The sequence below is a fragment of the Salvelinus alpinus genome, chromosome 15, assembly GCF_045679555.1.
Source record: "Salvelinus alpinus chromosome 15, SLU_Salpinus.1, whole genome shotgun sequence".
Taxonomy (NCBI): domain Eukaryota; kingdom Metazoa; phylum Chordata; class Actinopteri; order Salmoniformes; family Salmonidae; genus Salvelinus; species Salvelinus alpinus.
Window position 1 is genome coordinate 15,343,454 of NC_092100.1, and position 12,101 is coordinate 15,355,554.

At 42.6% G+C, this 12,101-nt stretch overlaps 1 protein-coding gene across 10 annotated transcripts in view; it reads left to right on the forward strand.

The window, feature by feature from the left end:
* Window positions 1-11,910, forward strand: part of LOC139540447 (rab GTPase-activating protein 1-like) — a 145,007-nt gene extending 133,097 nt beyond the window's left edge. For all 10 annotated transcript variants that reach the window (XM_071344275.1, XM_071344274.1, XM_071344276.1 and 7 more), the window contains 5 exons: window positions 3,616-3,831; window positions 3,952-4,035; window positions 5,088-5,159; window positions 8,054-8,251; window positions 8,808-11,910. In XM_071344275.1, the coding sequence (XP_071200376.1) occupies window positions 3,616-3,831; window positions 3,952-4,035; window positions 5,088-5,159; window positions 8,054-8,251; window positions 8,808-8,951 (714 nt within the window). In that variant the 3' untranslated portion in view covers window positions 8,952-11,910. The remainder of the gene's footprint in view (window positions 1-3,615; window positions 3,832-3,951; window positions 4,036-5,087; window positions 5,160-8,053; window positions 8,252-8,807) is intronic.
* Window positions 11,911-12,101: the final 191 nt, after the last annotated feature.

Genomic DNA, 12,101 nt, shown 5'->3' on the forward strand with positions numbered 1-12,101 from the left:
GTTAGTTGAGGTAGTATGTACATGTAGGTAGAGTTAATTAAAGTGACTATGCATAGATGACAACAGAGAGTGGCAGTGGTGTGGAGGGGGAGGGGGCAATCCTTAGGGTCTTTGTAGAAGCATTCATTTGAGTTGCGACCGGCTGACTTGGGTCTCTCTGAGCTTTCATTGTCTGTCGTCATCCACATCACTGTGGCTGTAGATGAGCTGTCACAGCACCGTCTTGAACGCTGCCTTGTTCATCTTCAATGTCTCCTACAGCAGAAGAAATGTAGAAGAGAAGAGTGAGGGAGACATTAGAGTGTACATGTGCTGGGGGCCATGATGCCCATGCTTAAGGGCAAGTAGGTGGGCATCGCCATGGCACCTCCCGGGACCTCAGCTGCTGTGTATGTGGGCAACTTTTGTGAAGGTGTGGTATGGTTATTATTGGCTTAGCTAGGCTGCAGGCCTATGAAGGCAGTGCACACTAGCGCGCCAACTCACTCCGACAGTTGAACTTTAGGTGAGGAAGAATGTTTTAGTCCTACCGGAATTGCTCCTTTAATCTGTACTAAACAAATATATAAATGTAACATGCAAAATGTTTGTCCCATGTTTCATGAGCTGAATAAAAGATCCGAGAAATGTTTCATACGCACAAAAAGCTTATTTCTCTCAAATGTGGTGCACACATTTGTTTACATCCCTGTTAATGAGCATTTCTCGTTAGCCAAGATAATCCATCCATCTGACAGGTGTGACATATCAATAAGCTGATTAAACAGCATGATCATCATAACACCATGTGCTGGGGACAATAAAAGGCCACTCTAAAAGGTGCAGTTTTGTCACACAACACAATTCCATAGATGTCTCAAGTTTTGAGGGAGCGTGCAATTGGCATGCTGACTGCAGGAATGTCCACCAGAGCAGGTTTGGGAGGTGTACGTCAGTGCATTCCAGTTCCCACCAATATCCATCAACTTTGCACAGCCATTTAAGTGGTGTGTGTGTGTGTACAGCATTCCACAGGCCACAATCAACAGCCTGATCAACTCTATGCGAAGGAGATGTGTCGTGTTGCATGAGGAAAAAGGTGATCACACCAGATACGAACTACTTTTTATCCACACCCCTACCTTTTTAAAATGCTATCTGTGACCAACAGATGCATAACTGTATTGCCAGTCATGTGAAATCCATAGATTAGGGTCTAAAGTTTTCTTTATGTGAGCTGTAACTCCGTAAATCTTTGAAATTGTTGCATGTTACATTTCTTTTTGTTTGGGGTTGTATTTTCTGGTTTGGGGTTGTTCGAGATGATTAGTAGTACCCCCTGTAAATACCGTTTTCTATACTATTCTACGGTATCTCATTCACTTAATGTTTACATATCTTGCATTACTCATCTCATATGAATATACTGTATTATATACTATTCTACTGTATCTCAGTCCGTACCGCTCTGACATCGCTCGTCCATATGTATATAGTCTTAATTCATTTCTACCTAGATTTGTGTGTATTGGGTATATGTTGTGTAATTTGTTAGATATTACTGCGCTGTCGGAGCTACAAGCATTTCACTACACCCGCAATAACATCTGCTAATCACGTGTATGTGACCAATAACATTTGATTTGCTTGCTGTGCGCGTGCAGAAAATTAGCTATCGCTAATTTTTCTTAACAAGTTGTGTAAGTTTTTTCTCCACATACTGTGCATACTGAGCATGGCCTTATAGTGTGTGTGTGTGTATAAGGTAGTTGTTGTGAAATTGTTAGGTTAGATCACTTGTTAGATATTACTGCATGGTCGGGACTAGAAGAACAAGCATTTCACTACACTCGAATTAACATCTGCTAGCCATGTGTATGTGACAAATCAAATTTGATTTGATAGGCCTACGCTTCTGTTTATAATTTCCAACATTTTGGTAGGTTATTTGTTAGTCAACTTGACTCTAATTAGATACATGCAGCTTCTGTTCTGTCATTGCATGTTGCCCTAGAAGATGAAATAAACCCTAGATCACCAGAATAATGTCTTAAATCGATACAATGACTGCTTCAACCTAGTTGACATCGGTAAAGTTTTCATAAAGAGTAAATAGTTCCCATCTCTGCTTCTCTTGGGCAGGGAAGACGCTTAGAGACTTGGGAGAAAATGCAATAACAAATTAAAGTTTTCCAAATTACATCAGCTTAACTGGTTTTAAGGAAATTAAAAGCTGTGAAAATGACCCAACATGTTTTTGATAAGATTTCGTTTTGGCTTGATGCAAATTTTGTTTGAAATACTATCAGCTTTAATGATGCTGATAAACATAGACAGCCCCTTAACTGTGCATTCATTCTCTCAATATGCTGAATTAAAAAATTTAAAAAAGTAGATTTTCTCCTCCTGTTCGAGTCAAAATGTATATTTGGTGTATAATTTTACTGCAAGAAATGCTTAATTCGGAAGGAATTAACATTATATTAGGCTATGTGAGAGGTTATAGACCTAAAGTCCTTGTCCAGATTTCAGTTAGGCTACTTTTCCATTTATCCCATCTGAACAGTATCTCTGTGCACAATGGGTTGTGACTGTTAAATGTGTATAGCACCTCACAATGATCACACATAACATAGCTGCGATCATCTTCTTTTACCACTTCACCAGACATTAGGCTACTGGCCCTCCTTCTATTCATTTTCAACTCTTCAGTTCGCAGTTTTCTTCTTAATTAAACTCAGACGTTGCCCTTTTTTCCTCAGTGGATCAACGTTAACTTTTTCATCCCAGGTTTCAAAAAGTATTTGTCAGCTGGCGTGTATTTGTCAGTTGGTGTGTATTTGTCAGCTGGCGTGTATTTGGCATGCTACAGTTAGGCCCTAAGCTGAGGCTACACACTAACGCCAGATACAACAAACAAAATCTAAACCTCAGTGTATCCTATAGATATCAACTGCACAGTATGTACACATTCATAGATTTTTAATTCATTGTTTTCTCTTTTCAACCCACACTTCATCCACACAATGTTTCATGACCCTAAATCCACCCACACTTCATCCACACAATGTTTCATGACCCTAAATCCACCCACCCTTCATCCACACAATGTTTCATGACCCTAAATCCACCCACCCTTCATCCACACAATGTTTCATGACCCTAAACCCACCTGCCCTTCATCCACACAATGTTTCATGACCCTAAACCCACCCACCCTTCATCCACACAATGTTTCATGACCCTAAACCCACCCGCCCTTCATCCACACAATGTTTCATGACCCTAAATCCACCCACCCTTCATCCACACAATGTTTCATGACCCTAAACCCACCCGCCCTTCATCCACACAATATTTAATGACCCTAAACCCACCCTTCATCCACACAATGTTTCATGACCCTAAACCCACCCTTCATCCACACAATATTTCATGACCCTAAAGCTGCCTGCCCTTCGGATATGACTGCGGGTTATGAGTCAACCCGCACATCACTAGTGTGTGTGGGGTTGTGTACTTTTGGATGGAAAATGTACTTGCTACGGCTGTGATATGTGGTTGTCTCACCCAACTATCTTAAGATGAATGGCTAAATGACTAAAATGTGAAATGCAATGTGTGTGTTGCTCACAGAGGGAGAACCGTCGGCTGCAGGAGGCCAGCATGCGTCTGGAGCAGGAGAACGATGACCTGGCCCATGAGCTTGTGACCAGTAAGATCGCCCTGCGGACCGACCTGGACCAGGCGGAAGACAAGGCAGACGTGCTGAACAAGGAGCTGCTCTGCACCAAACAGCGCCTGGTGGAGACGGAGGAGGAGAAGAGGAGGCAGGCGGAGGAGACGGCACAGGTTACACAGCTCACAGTCACACACATGCAAGTGCTTTGGGAGAAGAGAAGCCCAGGTGACTGAAGTAGTGTTTTACGATCATCGCTAATGTGTGGTTGCCATCTTGCCGTGTCTGTCCAGATTAAAGAGGTGTTCAGGAGAGAGCTGGAGAAAGCAGAGTCAGAGATCAAGAAAACTACGACTATCATCACCGAATACAAACAGGTAGGATCCAGAGACACGTAAGAGAGGAGAGCAGTGTGTGTATGGTCTACGTCACAACCTTGCCAGGAGCTGATAAGCTTTGTGTGGGTGGGGAGATTGGTGCTTCTATGTGATAAGATAATTTTTCTCAAGGTACATAACCCAATTTAATTATATTCCTCAGTCTGCAAACCAGCATTTGTAAGATCCTGGTCGAATGAAACAGACGGAGGCCCAGCTAAAATAGTCAAAAAGGTTTATTCACGGGAACGTTCTAAAGTCACCCACACATTCACACAACCATACGCACACACATACACGCAACCATACGCACACACATACACGCAACCATACGCACACACATACAAACAACCATACGCACACACATACAAACAACCATACGCACACACATACACGCAACCATACGCACACACATACAAACAACCATACGCACACACATACAAACAACCATACGCACACACATACAAACAACCATACGCACACACATACAAACAACCATACGCACACACATGTCCTGGTACCCAGCCGACAGAGATTAGTGACCTTGTCCTTGAGACGTACTCCCCGTTCTCTCCCAAATCTCTAGTCAGGTCGGCACCAAGCTCAGACAGTCTGTGTTTAAAATACATATAATGTAATGTAAAATACATATAACATATAATAAAATACATAAGACATATTGTCTTCACCCTAATTCTGACTAGGACTACACATTTATTGATTAGGATTTTATACATTCTAATCACTTCCATACAATTATATGTTTCAGGGCGGAATATTCTAATCATTCAATTAACAGATCATTTTCACCTATCACCATGATGTATGGTTTTTCATCTGCGATATTCTCTGTGGAAGCAGCAGCACTATTTAATGTCCAAGACACATTTCCCCTCAGGAGAAAGTTAATCCTACGACGTCCCCTAAAATCCCATTCAATCCTAATTGAGATGCGTCTTCTGTGTGTTCTGGTGTATCTGAAAGGTCACTGAACCTGTCCAGGTAATATGTAGTAGCTTAGTAAACATGCAGTCCTTCCTGTGTGTTCCCAGATCTGTTCTCATCTCAGCACCAGGCTAGAGAAGCAGCAGGCTGCCACCAAGGAGGAGCTGGACATCATCAAGGTAGGACAGGATTTGTGTATGGCGTCTGTCATGTAATTATTATTAGGTGGTATGATGAAGGGTTCTAGTAGTGTTGGAATAAAAGCCCATCACTAGGTAAAAGCCCATCACTAGGTAAAAGCCCATCACTGCTGTGGCGATAAAATGTCTTTGTCCATAATGCTAATGTGGTTATGGACTCATTGCAAAGGAAAATGGAAATATAATATATTTCAGTGTGTCTGTAAGTATACATCTTATTACCATCTTACTCTATATATAGTATTTATAAATATATACATTACCAGTCAAAATTTTGGACACACCTACTCATTCAAGTGTTTTTCTTTATTTTTACTGTTTTCTACATTGTAGAATAATAGTGAAGACATCAAAACTATGAAATAACACATATGGAATCATGTAGTAACCAAAAAAGTGTTAAAAAAATCTTCAAACTAGCCAACCTTTGCCTTGATGACAGCTTTGCACACTCTTGGCAGTCTCTCATCTAGCTTCATGAGGAATGCTTTTCCAATAGTCTTGAAGGAGTTCCTACATATGCTGTGGGAACTCCTTCAAGACTGTTGGCTGCTTTTCCTTCACTCTACGGTCCAAACCATCTCAACCATCTTGGGTTGAGGTCAGGTGATTGTGGAGGCCAGCTTATCTGATGCAGCACTCCATCACTCTCCTTCTTGGTCAAATAAAGTGGTTGTTCCAAATCAAATCAAATCAAATCAAATTTTATTAGTCACATACACATGGTTAGCAGATGTTAATGCGAGTGTAGCGAAATGCTTGTGCTTCTAGTGCTTCTAGTTCCGACAATGATATCCACTGGATATCATAAGGTGAATGCACCAATTTGTAAGTCGCTCTGGATAAGAGCGTCTGCTAAATGACTTAAATGTAAATGTAAATAGCCCTTACACAGCCTGGAGGTGTGTTGGGTCATTGTCCTGTTGAAAAACAAATGATAGTCCCGCTAAGCGCAAACAAGATGGGATGTCGTATCACTGCAGAATGCTGTGGTTGCCATGCTGGTTAAGTGTACCTTGAATTCTAAATAAATCACCCAGTGTCACCAGCAAAGCACCATCACACCTCCTCCATGCTTCACTGTGGGAACCACACATGCGGAGATCATCCGTTTACCAACTCTGCATCTCACAAAGACCAACCAAAAATCTCAAATTTGGACTCATCAGACCAAAGGACAGATTTCCACCGGTCTAATGTCCATTGCTCGTGTTTCTTGGCCCAAGCAAGTCGTCTTCTTATTGGTGTCCTTTAGTAGTGGTTTCTTTGCAGGAATTCTACCATGAAGGCCTGATTCACACACTCCTCTAAACAGTTGATGATGAACTGTCGGTTCTCTTTGCTTATTTGAGCTGTTCTTGCCATAATATGGACTTGGTCTTCTACCAAATACGGCGATCTTCTGTATACCACCCCTACCTTGTCACAACACAACTGATTGGCTCAAACACATTAAGATGGAAGGAAAGAAATTCCACAACTTTTAACAAGGCACACCTGTTAATTGAAATGCATTTCAGGTGACTACCTCATGAAGCTAGTTGAGAAAATGCCAAGAGTATACTATATATAGTCTTTATGTTGTGTATACTTACACTATATATACAAAAGTATGTGGACACCACTTCAAATTAGTGGATTCCTCTATTTCAGCCACACCTGCTGCTGACAGGTGTATAAAATCAAGCACTAAGCCATGAAATCTCCATTGACAAACTTTGGCAAGAGAATGGCCTTACTGAAGAGCTCAGTGAATTTAAACGTGGCACCGTCATAGGATGCCACCTTTCCAACAAGTCAGTTCATCAGATGTCTGCCCTGCTAGTGCTGCCTCGGTCAACTGTAAGTTCTGTTATTGTCAAGTGGAGATGTCTAGGAGCAACAACGACTTAGCCGCGAAGTGATAGGCCACACAAGCACACAGAGCGGGAACGCTTAGTGCTGAAACGTGTAAAAATCATGTGTCCTCGGTTGCAACACTCACTACTGAGTTCCAAACTGCCTCTGGAAGCAACGTCAGCACAAGAACTGTTCATCGGGAGCTTCATGAAATTGGTTTCCATGGCCGAGCAGGCGCAGACAAGCAGAATATCACCATGCGCAATGCCCAGCATTGGCTAGAGTGGTGTAAAGCTTGCCGCCATTGGACTCTGGGGCAGTGGAATTGTGTTCTTTTTAGTGATGAATCACCTTCACCATCTGGCTGTCCAACAGACGAATCTGGGTTTGGCGGACGCCAGGAGAACGCTACCGGCCCCAATGCATAGTGCCAACTGTAAAGTTTGGTGGAGAATAAATAATTGTCTGGTGCTGGTTTTCATGGTTCGGGCTAGGCCCCTTAGTTTCAGGGAAGGAAATCTTAACCTACAGCATAAAATGACACTGTAGATGATTCTGTGCTTCCAACTTTGTGGAAAAAGTTTGGGGAAGGCCCTTTCCTGTTTCAGCATGACAATGCCCCCGTGCACAAAGCGAGGTCCATACATAAATGGTTTGTTGAGATCAATGTGGAAGAACTTGACTGGCCTGCACAGAGCCCTGACCTCAACCCTATCGAAGAACTTTGGGATGAATTGGAACGCCGACTGCAAGCCAGGCCTAATCGCCCAACATCAGTGCCCGACCTTACTAATGCTCTTGTGGCTGAATGGAAGCAAGTCCCCACAGCAATGTTCCAACATCTAGTGGTTAGCCTTCCCAGAAGAGTGGAGGCTGTTTTTGCAGTAAAAGGGGGACCAACTTCATATTAATGCCCATGATTTTGGAATGAGATGTTCAATGAGTAGGTGTCCACATACTTTTGGTCAGGTTGTGTAGCTCCAGTAGATTGACCTGGTATATGTGTGCTTCTCTCTCCCTGCCTGCCTCTGCAGAGTAAGGTGATGGCGTGTGAGCGCTGCAGGGAGGTGTTCAGTGAAGAAGGGCCTCTCCAGATGCCCGCTCCCAGCAGAGACAACAGGAACAGTGAGCTGGACGAGGAGAAGGACTCCCTGAAGTCCCAGCTCAGAGAACTGGAGCTAGAGTTGGCCCAGACCAAACTACAGCTGGTAGAGGCCAAGTGTAAGATCCAGGTCAGATACCACGGAGGATAGCAGCACACACGCACGTGCACACACACACACACACACACACACAGATGCACGCACACAAACAAACACACACCCAGAATCACATGCACTAACACACAAACACAGATGCACGCACACACACACAGAAACACACACACACACACATAGAATCACATGCACGAACTCACACACAGGTGCACACACACACCCACTAAAACACACACACACACACAGAATCACATGTACGAACACACACAGATGCATGCACGCGCACACCCACTAAAACACACAGAAACATACACACACACACACACACACTCTCTCACTCCGTGTAGTATAATAAAGTAGTACACATACACACCTTCTGTTCAAGCCATTGGATGTGCTGCTTTTGTGTTCCATCCCTTTTTGACTATTCATGATTATCACCATGACTATTCATTATTATGGTGACTGACTGTTCATGTTGCTATGGTGACTAATATTGATGATTATTATAGTGACTGACTGGTCATGTTGCTATGGTGACTATTTATTCCTTTGTTCTGTCCGTCCTCAGGAGTTGGAGCACCAGAGGGGCGTCCTGATGAACGAGATCCAAGCGGCCAAAAATTCCTGGTTCAGCAAGACCCTGGGCTCCCTGAAGAGCTCCACGGGCAGCACCTCCCAGCCCCCATCCTCCCCCAAAGATGGGCCCCCGTAGGCCTATACACAGACCACCCTGGCTGGGGGGGTCTGGAGGTCCGGAGAAGAGTCTACAGTATGCACAGGAGAGCTTATGAACACTACCTGAATAACACCTGAGACAATGCACTATTCCCTTTCCAGGGGTGGAAGATAGCCACAGAACAAAGTCAGCCCTCTACACATCTTCCTCTCTCTCAAACTCACCCACTTTTCCACTGGACCAGCCAACCACCCTTCTTCACTAGAGCTTTGATGGAAAAATGACGTGTCGTCATTCGTGTTGTGTGGAACCAAGATGGAGAATGACTGGTAAATCTAGTGTGGGTTGTCATTTACACTGTTGGCCGGGCTCCTAGCTGTCTTCAAAAAGCCAATAATTTTGTCTTTGAAGTGAGAGGTTAGCAGAGTACTATAGGAACCCTGGTCCTTATAACGCCAAGGTGGACATTCAATAAAACCGCTCTGCCCACTGGTTATATATTGCTACTGCTGAGTGATATAAAACACATATAGCCTATCGGCAGGTTATGTGGCTAACTGATATTATGAGAAATCTAAGCGGTGCTCAAGCAGTCTTGACCCTGACTTGTAAGGATCACGCGACGGCTACAGGCAGTAGTTGACAGGCTAGGAATACGTATTTGCTGCTTAAAATAGGCAACTACTACAGGAAACATCTTCAGCATAACGCATCTTTACAGCTCAATGAAAGGGGCATACTGCATTCAGAATCTAAAAACTACATCTTGTTTGTCCTTTATAGTAATATTACGTAAACTATGTTGTTCTATAAATGTGTATAACTCATTATTGATCATTTTTTATCTTGTACAGTTCTAAAACAAATGAGAAACAAGAAGGAAAAAAATCCATTTGGAATTTGAGTGTGGAGGTAATTAAGCACAGTGTGGAAGATCTGGGTCAAGTTCAAATGTCGGGAGAACCAAAGTGACATTCCTACTGGACTGTTTCATTACTGCTTCTATAACACCATAGCCTGGTTCAATCAGACTGAACACTGGGCTCACCATTGTTTTAAAGGTGCAGCGTAGTCTTCAGTATGGTTTAACCGGGCTAATAACTCAAAGTATACATAAAGCCTATCCACCACGTTAGGACCTATTGAGCTACTTATTCCACTGGACTGAGGTCAAATTTAAACTTGAAGTCATCGTGTGTCACTCAAGTCTTTGCACAGATCTTTCCATTGATCAGAGTGAAGCATGAACCAATCCTAGATTTGTGTGATATCTGAAAGACAGGAGGTAAACTAATTCTAACGTAATGATACTGGTTTATGAAGGGCTCCCCCATCTCTCCTATTGTTAGCAGTAATTGGGGCGGCAGCGTAGCCTAGTGGTTAGAGCGTTGGACTAGTAACCGAAAGGTTGCGAGATCGAATCCCCGAGCTGACAAGGTACAAATCTGTCGTTCTGCCCCTGAACAGGCAGTTAACCCACTGTTCCTAGGCCGTCATTGAAAATAAGAATTTGTTCTTAACTGACTTGCCTAGTAAAATAAAGGTTAAAAAAAACAACAAAAAAAAACAAATTGGAGTACTCCATCTATGCTACTTGGCTGCTTTAACTGTCTCCATTTAACTCAGCCCAACTGCTACTTTACAAACCCTGACACTCACCTAACCATAACTTGTAAAGCGCGGTAGTTGAATATAGAACAGACATGGCTCCCAATAGCATATGAAATGTCATGATGAACCAATGACATGGCAGAATAGAAGGGCGTTCTTATAAAAAAGACAGACCATGAGGTGTGCAACAAGTAATTGAACATTCCAAAATGTCTATCCAAGCCAAGGTGCCCATGAGGGTTAACATATTATGGAAAGACTCAATGACCATGCAGTATAACATATGATGGACAGACTCTCTCAATAGCAATGGGGATTAACATACAATGGAAAGACATTCAATAACAGCCCACTCATTACACTCTGTTTTCTAGAGCCATATTAATGCATGTTTGTGCTGTGGATAGCTTCCAACAGACCTGCCATGAACCACCGCTTTGGCCTCTATTAGAAGCACTGTAGCGTTGTATTCACCCTTTGGACAAAGACCGAGACCGCTTGTATACCTATACGTGTGTGTCCTGCACTGACTGGTTCCAGTTGAAATGGTTTCTTCACAAGGCAGTGACTGTTGTTGTCTAAGGCCCAGAACTATGTCGATTAAATAATCAGAATTAAGCCATCAATATATTATACTCTCAAAAGATTGTCACCTGTGCTATGACATTCCTGTCTGCCATTTTAAGACCAGGATGCGAGTAGGCAGGGACGCTACAGATGGATCCGGGGGTTACGGCACATTTCTGAACCTGCTTCCTTTCCTTGTCTCCTTTCCTTTGTGACCACTGATCTGAAAAACCGCAACAGTTGAAAGTAATATGATGGATGCCTGTCCAGGTGTTTCACAATGGAAAGGCAAAGAAATAAGGTAGCCAGTTAAGAATATTAGGACACAACCATGTTTTTAGGTGTGTTAAATGGACAGCATGTCTTTCATATGTGTCACATGCTGTGTAATGGTTTCAAAGTGCTTCAGCCAGAGTCATATCAAGTTTTACAAGGTTCGAGGCCTCTGTGTATGTTGGCTATGTGCACTAACATTGCGTCAATATTTTAAACACTATTTTAAATTAATTTGTACTCATAAGTTATTCAGAGAACAAACCTACTTTATTTTCTTCCTAATTTTCTGTTATTGAGAAGACAGTGGCCAAATTTATAATCCAACTACAACGATGCAAAACAAATAACTTCAGATTAACAATATTGTACAGTATGCTATACTTCAACAGTTGTTCTGCTTTAGTTTCCAACATGGGGGAGTTGTCCTTCCATGTTCCTCGTCATTCCCATGTGAATCTGTGACATGCTTTAACTCTAATGGTATTTTCTGCACAGTAATCGTCTGACTTACATCAATAAAATTCCGTTCTTTGTCCACTGATTTACTGTACTTTCAATGTTTATTGTATTTTCCTTAAATCAAATGTGTGAGGTGAGATTCTCATATTTAAAAAATAAAGGAGAGCAGCACACTCTAGGAGCTCAGATGAGAGCTCTCCTTTATTTTTTCTAGTGTTCCACTCCGCTAGCCAGCACCTCGCCTAAATAGGTGTGCGTTTCTTTTGCGTCTAG